Source organism: Sylvia atricapilla, chromosome 12 (genome assembly GCF_009819655.1).
Source record: "Sylvia atricapilla isolate bSylAtr1 chromosome 12, bSylAtr1.pri, whole genome shotgun sequence".
NCBI lineage: Eukaryota > Metazoa > Chordata > Aves > Passeriformes > Sylviidae > Sylvia > Sylvia atricapilla.
Genome location: NC_089151.1, coordinates 6,090,203 through 6,103,216, shown reverse-complemented (window position 1 = coordinate 6,103,216; position 13,014 = coordinate 6,090,203). Strand labels below are relative to the sequence as shown.

Below are 13,014 nucleotides of genomic sequence, written 5' to 3'. Positions count from 1 at the left end.
CCATTCAGTGCCATCAGTTACAGATTGACTGCTAGCAGTTATAAAATAAATGCCTATGAACTAGTAGCTGCTTAGTATTTCCAACTCAACAAAGGATTTTAGAAGGATGGATAATTTAGATCTTTGAGCCTCAACTATAAATAAACAGCAACTGCTGTATAAATCCCACCCTGCTGCAGAGGAAGATTGTATTACAAAACTGACAAATGATTTGCGGAAGAGAATGATGAACCCTTATTACTAAGACACTCTTCAACTTAATCCAAAACAAGATTCCCGGGTAATTTTACGTGCACTGGGAAGATTGATAGCGTGGTGCTTTGCCCAGCAGCTTTCAAATGTTTGACTGGATCGGAAATGGCATTGAGGCATGATTAAAGATTCAGTTGGGCTTCTCACAAATTCTTTATCCTGTGTATTCATTATTGCAACCCGCTGCCTTTGTTGCGGGTTAAAGAAGGCTGACCCCAGCTCTGGTGATTAGCACCCTGTACAACTGATGGACCTATGGAAAAAAAATGTTTAGGTTGCCCGACGCTTTTAGCATTGTTTATCAGCTGAAATTGTTGGGAGGGGGGGCCTTAATCACAATGGATCAGGGAGAGCCTGTGACAACTGACAAGCTCATTGTTTAAGACATTTTTTAACGAAGTTGTTAACATTAATTCTTTTATATAGTACTCTAATCTTCTTCAAATTATGTTCTGACATGGCACAAACCGCTTGGCATTGAAAGTCATTCAACAGTGATTAAAGTGCTCTTTTTATTGGTTTAAGAATGTTTCATCTTGTATCAGCAGTATGGAATTGTTTACTAATTAGATTCCCTAACATCCTCCGCTGTTGTATGCTGATGATATGTGAACAGGAAAGCTGATGAGCAAAAAATTAAAACTTGTTACTAAACTGTCATAAGGCCCAGCATATAAAGATGTCATTCAAAGGACTGTGTTCATAAGGGATAAACAATATTTGCTGAGAAACAGAGCAGCTTCTGGCCAGCAGTGCAGGCAGTTTGCACTTATCTGTAGCTCTGGCTCTTCACAGAGGTTTGTGGGATCATAGATGCAAAGGAGGGATTTATGCCTTGGGGATCTTCCCATTCAGCATGGCTAAGATGAGGTTTCTAGGCATTCCACTTTAGGCAGGAGGTTGGGCTAAAGCCCTCTTGATATCCCTCCCATCCCAAAATGGGATTTGATTCCTGTGACTCTGATGCTCACTCCTGTCTGTCCTTGGACAAGTCACTTACCCAGATCCTCAAGTGTCTGAATGCAACCAGCTCGCAAAGGAAATTAGGTGCTTAAATGGCTCTGAGAATCTGGGATTTACCTTCTGTTACATAGTTTGGTTGTCTGAAGCCTTCTCCTAGGTTTGATGAGTTCATGTTTGTCCATAATTGTGAGATACTAAAGCTTTACCCTCTGCCAATGAAGGGATAAATATGACTGCATTTCTCTTAAGTAATAAGAAAGGTACTTTTCTTTCAATGATAGAACCATTGAATTTTCTTTTTCCAAAACAGCCAACATGATTGAAACATTTAGAAAGAATTAAGGATACACACAGCCAAAAAAGCAAATGGCACGTTGCTTACATCCAGTTCTCGGCAAAACACTGGAGGCATCGCAAGATAAAGTGCTTTGGGCTTCCAGCCACATAATCTTTTATCACTTAAAGTAAATATCCTATGCTCACACAGGGAAAACTATTCTCTTCTTCTGGAGTCTAGCTCGTGTCAATGCTCAAGGTATAAAGCACTGCTGTTTTGCTCTGGGACGTTTTTCTGCCTGCCGAGAATTTTGTTTAAACATCGTCAAATTCAACTAATTTGAAAAGATAAATTATTGTTTGGGTTGGATTTTAAACTGGCTCTGATAAACTTCCATTTTATGAATTAGCTGAATTCTATTAGAGATAGCCTGAGTTTAGCTTGGCTGGACAGATGCTTTTCAGCAATAGCTTGAGGGCTCTTGCTCTGCACTGAGCAATTCAGTTTAATTTTACCTTTCTAATGAAAGTCCAGTTAAATTGCTTGCAAAAAACTAGTAACAATCTTTAGGGTCTTTGAGACATTCTGAACAGCTGAATACAGTGATCATACCTGTACTGTGGAGCTTTATAGGATAGTCGAAATGAGCATAGAAATTTTATTGTTCTCTATTAATATTACTTTTAGTAGAACTCTTTTCTGCTACCACCTTTAAGATACTTTTTCTTTTTTTAAAAAAGATACTGGTTTTAATAAGAGGATTACTATGTATTATACTAAGTTTAAAAATATTTTGGTCTGTTGATAAATATATGCCTTTCAAAATACTTAATACAGACAGTTTTGGTTTACCTTGTGATGGGACATAATTTCTAAGATGTGGAGTCATCATGATCAGTTTAATCCCATCTGCTGAGGAAAATGCATGTCTTGCAAACAAATATGCACTTCTTTGCTGCTGCAAAGTTGAGATGCCTCAAATAAGGAGAACTGGGCTTTTTAAACTGCTTCCTGTTCTTGAAGGATGATAATGCAAAGAAGAGGTCTCCTGCAGGTTTACCCCCCTAGCAGCACCCTGAGTTTCCTTGGCTGTGACAATGAAAGGCCAAAAAAAAAAAGGAGTGGAGGAAAATCACAAGAGATTGAAGCCTGTTCTCTTTTCCCATTAAATTATCTTAATGCGGCAACAACTAATTTCTCTTCATTTACTTTTTCAATTGCACTTGGCAGCCTCTTTATTCTGATTCCTATCAGCTCGTAATTAGTTACCACAGAAAGGACTAAGATGTACATAAATAATCATAAGATGCCAGATAAACTCTATCGGTTTTAAATTAGTGTTGTGTTTTGCTAATGCGCTCTCACCTATTATTTTTAATTATAGTTTACAAAGCAAAATAGCTTCTTGCCCTCTCCCCAGCTGTTCTGGCACTGTGCTTTTAGTCTGTGCCAGGGAATAGCCCATTGCCCATGCCAGGGTGCTTGCCCCAATCCTGTGGCCTCCATCTGCAGGTTTCTGTTGGGATAGTTCAGAGAAATCCATTCTTCCTGTTTGAATGTAAATTCACTTGGTATTTAAATTAAAAGAAAAAAAAAAAAAAAAAAAGGAAAGGTAGAAGAAGAGAAAGCAAAAAAGAAAATTTTAAAAATCCCTTCTGATCCTCAAAGACCTCTAATCTATCTACTCCATTTCTTAAAGCATTAGAAGACATGAGAAATGGTTGCTGCAGAACAAAACTCCAGTGGAAAGCCCCGAGTCTCTGCAGAACCAGCCCAGTCTCTCCCTGCAGCAGACAAATGCTCTCATGGTGACAACTGCCATGGGGAGACTGTTGATCCATGGGCAGGTTTGGCACCAATCCCGACTGCACTTTACATGATAGGTCTTAATTGGAGTGCCCAGGTTAATTTTGCATGAGAGGTTTAAAAAACCCAAACAAACCAAATCCATCTATCAGGCTGTGTCGCAGGTCAGGATGCCCAGGCATGTGGTCAATGATTTCTGTGATGCAAAGGGAAGTTTTGAGGTGCTGCTTTTAAACCTGCCTCAGCTGCTCTGGTGTCAAACACAATCTGGGCAGCTCCTGCCTCCAGTCCAGGTGTTTACCAAAAAGGGGCAAAACACCTGAACTTGGCGCTGTGGTTCAAGATTCTCTTTTTCTTTTCTTTTGCTCTTAGAGGGAAGGAAAAGAAAATAGAAAAATTGAGGTGGTTTGTGGATGTGTCCAAGAGGCAGTGCCTTCAGCAGGGCTGCAGCTGAAGGTTACCCTGCCAGCCACGCTGCTTTCACCAGTGCTTCCACGAGACACGGCTCCAAAAAGGGCTGTGGCTGCAATTACAGTGACAATAAATGATAAAATATCTCTGTATATATTTGTATGATTTTGCTTATTTTCTTTCTCATATTTTTTTTTTCTTTTTTAATTGCAGCAACAAGGAGCTGCCACGACGGTGTACTGCGCGGTGGCGGCGGAGCTGGAGGGCCTGGGCGGGATGTACTTCAACAACTGCTGCCGCTGCCTGCCCTCCCCGCAGGCACAGAGCGATGCCACAGCCACTGCCCTCTGGGAGCTGAGCCACAGGCTGATCCAAGAAAGGCTTGGCAGCCAGGCCAAATAGCAGGGAGCTCCTGGAAGGATCAAAAACACGCGGGGCGTGCGTGCGCGCGCTCTCGGAAACTGCCAACGCTGGAACCTGTCCAATCTTATCATCTAGAGGGTTTCCATGTACCTCAGATACAGATTAACCGGTGTTAAATGAAATAATAGCAGTCACAACATAGTGAAAAATGTTAAGTACGGGTGGGAGGTGGGGAATACTGCGGGTTAAAGGGACAAAGCGGCTTCCCGGGGCTTAGTTAGTCTCGGTTCTCTTTCTTTTGATTATAGCCTGTTCAAAGTCTAACCCAAGGAGGCATCTTTTGTCTTATTTTAGGAAAGCAATTCTGCACATAATTTCTGTTGTTTTGATTAATGGGTAGGTGCGTAGCCCAATATGGGATTTCCTCCTTATTTTGATAATTGCTGTCTGTTAGGCTTTAGGTACTGATTGGGAGATGGTAGTTGTGTTGATTCTTTTTCCCTGCAAGGATTTTGTTGGGTGTGGCAAATCAAAAGATTATTAAGGGAAAAAGAATCTTTTCTGCCCTTGACTGTTGGCTGAAAATATATCTGTGCTGTCTAGCAAAAGAAGGTGCAGGAAGACATCTGAACAGTAATGGTAAAGTCACAGCTAATTAAATATTTCTTTTTTTTTTTTTTTTCTTAAAAGATTACAATAAAAGATATGTTGTAAACCATTCCCTAAGTACTGTCGAGTTAGCAAAGATGATGATGTCTCCTTAAGAACACACAGAGTGTAATCAGGGGTTTAAATGGTATTTCCATCCATTTCTCAGTTCACAGTTTTAAGGAGGTTTTTTTTTTTCCTTGAAAAGTTCACAGTTTCTCAGTTCTCCTGATACTGTATGCCATTCCAAATCTGTCTTTTCTTTCTATTTAGATTCAATAAAACAACATGCTTGCTTGAATATTGTCACCTGAAGAGAAAGTTTGTCTCATTTCTGCAAATGTCTTAGTTCCATTTTTTTTTTTAGAAAAGAAAACTTGAGGAAAAATAAAGAGCTTCTTGTTGATGCCAAGAAAACGCTGTTTTTTTTCTTGTTTCTTTCTGAGTTCATTTTTTGTATTTTGTGCTTTGTAGCTGTCTTCATGCCTGAAGGTTGTTCTAAGCCATCCTCAGTCCAGCATCACATTTTCTGTAGACAGAATATAAACAAATAAATAGAAGGACACATTGTTAATAGAAGTTTATTTGATCCCCTTATTATTTCTGCTTTATTGTTAACAGTCTGCCTTCCATGATTTTTCTTGTCAGCAATCACAGAGCATTGGATTAGTTGTTGAACAGAAGTTAGTTAAGACTTCTACCCAAGTGCAGCCTCAGCTGCTCCTTCTTTCTCTGCTTCCTTACCTGATGCCACAGTCTTTCCTAAAGCAGCAGTAAAGAATATATGGCCTTTTTTTATCCTTGCTGTGCCACCTCTCTAGCAACAGCTTCAGGAGACAACAAATCCTGCCCACTCATCTTCCTCGACTCTCTGCAGCCCCCTCCCCAAGGGCAGCACATCCTGCATTGAAACATTTGGTGGAATAAAGAAATAAAAGGGGCTAGTCCAGAAAGAACAATGCCTCTTTTCAGCCTTTTGCAGAGTGAAAAAACAAAAATAAAAACCCTCTTTCTTGTCTCCTAGAGATTTTCTCCAGTCTGTGCTACACAGACCAATGCTGGTGTAGTGCAGAGTCTGAAAATTCATGGCCTGGGTTGAAGGCTTTGCAAGTTGAGGCGATGGTTACAGCCAAATTCCTTGTATTGTCTGGGGTTTAACTGGGGAGAAAAAGTGATTAACTCCTGTCACCTGTGCAACAGCCCCCACACCCCCGTTATTTTTTCCCTTTCACAGCCAGACAGAATTACTCTGGTATGACACAGGCAGTGTACCACTGCAGAGCTCTGCTCTGGAGCTTGGCATTGCTGGGTTCAGAAGAGGCACTAATAAGTGATGCTGGGAGCTCTGCACTGCCCTGAAGGCCTGGGCCTCCTGCTCCATTTAGGCAAACATTAATAACCTATAATGAACCCCCTCTCATTCCTTATTGTTAAAATATTGTTCACTTCTGTGAGAATTCAGTACTTAAGGATATTGCCTGCCTTCCTTCAAACAATATCTGTGGCTTTCCTCTGTACCCCGCTCTCTATTTCAGTGTCACAAGGTAAGAGCACTTTTAATGTTGGCATAATTTCAGTTTTGCACTAGTATGAGGTAAGCTAATCCCTAACTTCACCAAGTTGTTTGGGTCCCTCTGGTTCTTATTTCTGGTTATTGTTTATCGATCCCAGTGTATTGCCCTGCCTAGAATTTCACTGCCATAATTTTCTCTAATGCAGATAAAATTACTTGCTCCCTGTTTCTTTCTTTTTATTTCACTCTGTCATTCTCAGTTTCTCTTTTTTCCTCTCCTTCATTTTTTTCTCTCCATTTCTCTTCTTCCACTCTCTGTTCTCCTCTTTGTCTCTCACTCTCCTGTGTTGATAGCCAGTATATAAAAAAAGCTTTTTCCAAATGAAAAAACAAGACGCCAAGCTGTAGAGCCCTCGTTTCTATTAGAAACACTTGTGAAAATAATTTTTCTTGCAATCTCAGTTTGGTTTCAGCTCAGGAGGGATGTGCAGGGAACATTAAAAAAGGAAAAGCAATTGAGAAAAAACAGACTCCAACCCCTCCATTTTAATATCCTAGATGTGCCTAAGTCATTGGCTTTCAAATATATTTTGGTGTAAAATTTGGCACATTTACAGCCGGCCAGATTTATTTATTTGACTGGCTTACATTTTTCCAGTTGATTTACCTGAGGCAATGTCTGTGTGAATTACTCCACAATGCATTGACTCCAGTGTTCATTAAAGGTAGTTAAGTGATCCTGTGTCTAATATTAAAGCAAACCCCATTAACCTTAACTAGTATCATATCAGCAAAACAAAAAGAACTGAATAAAGCAAAATAGATGGGGTATTTATAGTTCTTGGAAAAGATCCAGCGGATTCACATCAAGCTCCTAATAGTCCTAATAAGCACTTGCTAGTTATGCCCATGAAGCAGGAGGAGGCTGCCTTGGGGCTGTGTCTGAAGCAGGAATTTGGGAAGGAGAGATGCAGGTGATGCCACGGAACATTTCCCACCCACACGCTGCAGGGCGTTGTCCCACCCTTTCCCCCTGCTTTTCTTCCAAAGTCAACATTTCTCATCTTAATGGGGATTTTTTTGACCCTATATTGGTGCCCCGTATCTTCAAGCCCGTGCAGGTGAGCGAGCAAGCTCCCTTGCTGGGATTGAAGAGCCAGAAGTTTTTAGAGGAAAGGAGGTGCCTTTTCAACCAGTGTCAGCTCCCACTGCTGTCCATTGTTCTGCCAGACAGTCGCTGACTGCTGGGACCTCTACTTGCCAAGTCAGGTGGAGGTGAACCAGCAGAAACCCATGCCAAATCTTGACTTCTTTTATTTTTCCTTCCTGCTTTTTCTTTTGACATCTGGGAGACAAATCCCAGATATTCTCAGACCAGGTAGGGCTTTTTATTAGAGAAGTCTTTCCAGCAACACTGCAATAATTTGGCTTATATCAAGGTTGAATAACTGCTTGTCAGGTGTTAAGCTCATGACCTTTCAAGCCAAACACACTTATACTAACCAGTTTACCATTGGAATGATCAATATCTTGTAAGTGAGAAAGTCTAGACAGATCTTATTTTGTCCTTTGGTATCACTTGTGGCTTTGAGATTGATCATTATACGTGGCTGGGGAAAAATTGCCTATACATTTCATGCTCTGTATTTATCTTGACAAGGTTCTCTAGGATTATATTTTCATAATCTGAATGGCAGTGGAACAGCTGCTCAGACTGTGCAAGCCCTTCTTATCGGGCTGAATTTAAGCTACGGTAATTACTCTTTCTCCTTATGTATTTCTTTTTTAAACAAGCGTGTACTATACATTAAAATGTATGGTTGGGGCGGCAGGGGCCATGCTGAGAGGCTTGGAAAATGCTGCTAAAGTGTATTTCCTTCCACACAGTAGCTGATTTAGGTTTGTGTTTTATTCTAAATGTAAGCCGATGTCTGAGCACGAGTGGGATCTGAAGCAGGGTCCCAGCCTATGGAGGGGAAATGTTTTATCAACAAATCTTAGAGTCAAGATTCCCTGAGACTGGAGGCAAGGAGAGCCCAGTAGTAAATGCATGACTGACTGAAACATTTAACTGGTCCCTTTGCAAAGAGAGTCCTTGGTGAAACCCATGCCCAGGGAAGCAGCTGAACCATCCCCAGGGCCACGGGGACCTGCACAGGCTTGGGATGTGCCTGAGTGACACGGGGGTGGAAGCACTGAAATACAGCAGACAGATGGGTGGCTATTTGCTGGTGCCCTTCACTGCGGGACAGAAGAAAAGGGAAAACAGAAAGGTATCGTGGAGAGAAAGAATGTGCTGCCTTTCTCTTGAGGTTTTTTTTTCCCTACACTGCTAACTGTGTTATTTACTAGATGCCTTTTCTGGGCTGTGCTTTTTCTTCTCTCCCCCACCCCTGTTGCGTTTGCAGAGTACTTTCCAAGGGGTGTTTTGTGAATTAGCTTCATGCTTTAAAAGAGAAGATTGCTCTGGCAGAGAACAGCATAGTTGTAAAAGTGTCAAGGTGTTATGAATGTCCGGATGATAGAGCCCAGTTGTTATCTGCTGGGTAGTGAGGGAGGATAGCTAATGATGTGCAGCATGTAAACCGTTTGTTGCTCTAATCCATCTGTGTGGAGAGGAGTGAAAAAGAGGGGCGAAATCCTGGGAAAATTACTTGGACAGCTGGAGATAAAGTGTGTACTGATGGAGTCATCCAGAGGTAGCTGTCAACATGAGCTGTGTTTGCATATAATCCAAGCGATGCACAATGATTCCTTTTGGTACCGTTTTTTTTATGGGGGTTCATGTGTCTGTGCACAGACCTTAATTACTATCCAGTATCTCTTACCAACTGGGCTCCAGTTTTAAGTGAGGAATGTGATTTTAATCAATTTGTGGCTGGGTGGTGGAGAGAAGTATTACAAACAGACCAAAGCAAGACATATGGATCCCTTTGGAGGACCTGAATTAAATGAGAAGCAGTCATTTTATTAATTCTGCTGTGTTTTATAGACCTTTTATATGGAACATTAGCCATACAACTTCACTAGCTAATTAAAAAGGGCTCTTATCAATTTGCTGGGCAGTTGCTTATGCAGGGGGGGGAAGAAAAAAAAATTGGAAGAAATAATATTTTTTTTTTGAGTCCCAAAAATCACTGACCTTAAGGGGGTACAGAACAGATCACCAAATGCCTGGTGAGACTATTTGGACTGCTTATCTTCACTCTCCTAAAAGAGCTGTTACAAAACCTGAACATTACACAACGCTTTGAGACTGATCTGCACCCTGCGCGTTGTTCATGTGGAAACCTTACACAGGTCTGGTGCAGTGCCTGCAGATATGTGAGCACAGGCTAAATTAGGGGCTTTGTACACTGGATTTCTACGATCCCTCCTGGCAAAGAAGGCACCCTTTTTTCCTTGGGCCGGCGTTAGCCTTTGACAGCAGCAGTTTGAGCAGCTTTGCAATGTTCTTAGCCAGGAGTGAGTGTGATGCTGGCGGGCGTGGAACGTGGAAGTTTTTGCAAAGGGAGGAGAGGAAGAAGCGAGTGCCTGGGAGCCTCCCTGATCCCGAGTGACCATCACATCAGCCCGGAATTGATGGCTTGGAAACGGACTCTGCCTTCTGCAGGCAGCCTGAGAGGAAGGGCAGGACACATGGGGAAGGTTATGGAAATTGGGAGTGCCTCTCAGAGTGCAGCCCTCTGTGCTCAGCCCTCTGTTCTCTGCCCTCTGTGCGGGATGGGATGAGGCTGAAGCCGCCCCAGCACCTGAAAAGCAGCGTCACAAAAAAAAAAAAAAAAAAAAAAAAAAAAAAAAAAAAAAAAAAGTAGTCAGTAGGGACGGAGAAAAGCCTTCTAAACCCCTCGCACCTCCACAAGCCCTTCCTTTACGTGGCGTATTGGATTTTACAGGCGCGGGGTCTGCAGGGAGCTCTCTGCCGAGCACGCGGTTAGCAGTGATTGAACACCGGCGTTTTTTAGCATTTTGACTTAAATCCGGTGTAAAGTTGTGAGCGAGCTGCTGGCCTGGGCTGGGTCTCTGGTGGACAGCAGCCAGCCGCGCATCACAGGCACCGAGCGCCCGGACGGCGGCTGCGGGTCACAGTTCAAAGGAAGCCTGAAATTTCACTTCAATGGCTCCTGAATTGCCTCTCATCCCAGGGAAAGCTTTATTTCTCTATCTCTCTTTTCTCCCAGCATCGAGCCGGCGTGTGGCTGGAGAAGAGAGGAGAAAGGGAGTCGGTACTGAGACCATCTCAAATGTACCTGGACTACAAACAAACCAGTATTTTCCTTCCAGCAAAGCTGTTCCTTTAATCTTTATGAGCAGGAGAAATTCATGCATTACAGAGGCACAAAAAAAAAAAAAAAAAAAAAAAAAAAAAAAAAAAAAAAAAAACCGAGAAGGGAAAGGCGGGTGGGAATAGTTGCATTAGAATTAAGCCCTGTTTTTAATATGACACCTGTCAGACTTATTGTTAAAAACACGGAGAAAGGCTGCCTTCAGAAATAATAACATTGCAGCAAGGTTAGTTACACGCGGTGAGTCCTGTCAGCAGCCGCAATTAGAAGTTGTTTACCAGCGAGCCGAGCAACTCGGCAGCATCAGGACCTTGTGCGCTGCTCCAGCCCCAGCCCGGGGCTCACGGATATAATCCTTTCTTCCAGCCCAGCCCTTGGGATGGGAGATTCTCGCCCGCAATCCCACCGCTGTCCTAATGACACCGTCACCCAGCCGGGGATTAAGCGCTGCTCTGCGCTCAGGGGCTGGTGTCAGCGGGTTTTCGGGAGCAATTCAAGGGTCAGTTTAGGGCACCGCGGATGTGTGGCAAGGAGAGCCCTCGATAAAGGAGAGCTGTCAGAGAGCCCTGCCCTGCAGGAGCGACTCTTTTTGGCTATTAAAAGCCATTCCTTGCCCACGGAATGGAGCCCCTGGGCCGCGGGCACCCGGAGCAATCCCCGGGCACCGCCGCTCCAGACCGCGGAATTAATTCCCTTTATGCCTTCAGCCAGATTTCAAAGTAAGGCTCTGGAGACGCAGGAGAAATTAATTTATTAAAAAGCAATAGCTTGATAATGCACATGATGATAGAATAAATGAATCTGTTCAATATCTTATAAAACAGTTGGCAATCACATAATAGAGCATTCATTGTCAATTTAGTAGCTTGTCTCATTATACTCTGCAAATAGTAGTAAAATGGTGTATTATTCATGAACCAACATGCTTTAATTACTTTTAGTGCACATTTATTTTTTCAAATGTAATATGAGTTAGATTCAGCCATAACTGTAACTCAGCTGATGAATCTTGAAGCAGTAACACAAACTGAAAGAGAAATTTTATGAGCACAAGAATTGGTTTCTGCGAAGTTTGTAGCATTTCTATATGCTATGAAATCAGTCCTAAAATGCCAGTCTCAGGTGTTGTCCCAAATTTGGATTGTAGCTGGCAATATTTTGGTAAATGTAAATTATTAATTGATAATGCAATCAGATGTAATTTCAAGTTTCATCATTTGCTAGGTTGTTTTTTTTTTTTTTTTTTTGGTTGGTTTTTTTTTTCCCCTACCATAAAGAAAGTCCCTGTATCTAATGCAGTATATTTGTTGGCTTTACATAGAGAAATTGTCTTGTTAACACTCCCTCCCTTCTTGGCTGCTGACACACTTTTCACCAGTTTAATTTGCTATGAAGGTCTCACACACATGCAGCCAAGGTCAGTGAAAGTCCACTGCTCATTTCAATTAAAATGTTTGCAAGGATTTATACATAATAAACTGATCTTGCCTATAATAATAGGTTTTCTTAAGTCAGTCTTGCTGCTACTAAGTATAATGTTGCAGCACACTGTTGATTTCTATGTACATAGAAAAAAGAGCACAGTAAAATAAGATGACTTGAAAATGCAATTAAAGTGTAAATCTTTTCACCTATTAACATTTAAGGTCCATTAGATTGCTTTGTCTTTTACAATATTAAATGCTAAAATGTTTTCCTTTTATTCTGTAACAGTATATTCTAGTTCTATTTATAATACAAATGTAATTTAGCTCCCAATAAATCTTGGCTTTAATTGGTTATTAAGTATGTGCTACCATGTCATAAATTTAACCCACAGAATTTCCTTTTTTCTTCCCCCCTATTCATCTCCCTGGCTTTGCATTCTGGGGTCAGGAACAGGGTTTGGTGCCATCATCAACATTCAGCCCATGTGAGCATCTCCCCCAGGAGTGTGAGTTGGGTGGTTGGCTCACTCTGAGCCCTTCAGGAGGTGCTGTGGGGTGTGGAGGTGATGGGCTCCTGCAGGCTGGGGGCTGAACTCACACAGGGGCTCCTTGTGCCTCTGCCCACAGAGAAATGCTCATGCAAGGTGTTTGCTCTCTCCTCAGGGGCTCCAGGTGTGAGTGGCTGGCTCTGTCGTGGGGTGTGACTCTCCCAGGCAAGAAGTGGAGTTGTGGCCAGTGCTGGAGCTCTGGCCCCAATGAAGGTTGTAGAGGGTCTGAATCAGGGCTGAAATTCACTCCTTTGCCCTTGATGTTATCTTCTGCCTTGAAAGGTGTCCAAACTATGGCTGCACAATTATGACTCCTTTCCTCAGGCCTCAGTAAGCACAATTTAGACTAGTTTTTATTGGTCACTGAGGATGAGTTTCTAAGGTTTTTTAGATTCAAGAACTGGGGTAATAGCATTGTGAGGGCATGGCCCAGTTTCCTTTGTAATCCTGATTTCAGTTCCCACTAGTAACCTGAAGCCATGACTGTTTAATCCTTAATTCCTGCCACAATTAACATCTC

The 13,014-nt window shown here is 42.2% G+C and overlaps 2 protein-coding genes across 3 annotated transcripts in view; one reads left to right on the top strand and one right to left on the bottom strand.

Moving 5' to 3' along the window:
- The window catches only part of WWOX (WW domain containing oxidoreductase), a 476,595-nt gene extending 471,978 nt beyond the window's left edge, over positions 1–4,617 (top strand). For both annotated transcript variants that reach the window (XM_066327560.1, XM_066327562.1), the window contains exon 9: positions 3,923–4,617. In XM_066327560.1, coding sequence (XP_066183657.1) covers positions 3,923–4,111 — 189 coding nt within the window. In that variant the 3' untranslated portion in view covers positions 4,112–4,617. The remainder of the gene's footprint in view (positions 1–3,922) is intronic.
- Positions 4,618–4,712: 95 nt separating this feature from the next.
- The window catches only part of MAF (MAF bZIP transcription factor), a 187,062-nt gene continuing 178,760 nt past the window's right edge, over positions 4,713–13,014 (bottom strand). The window contains exon 3 of the mRNA XM_066327563.1: positions 4,713–5,249. The gene's annotated coding sequence lies outside the window, so the exon portion shown is untranslated. The remainder of the gene's footprint in view (positions 5,250–13,014) is intronic.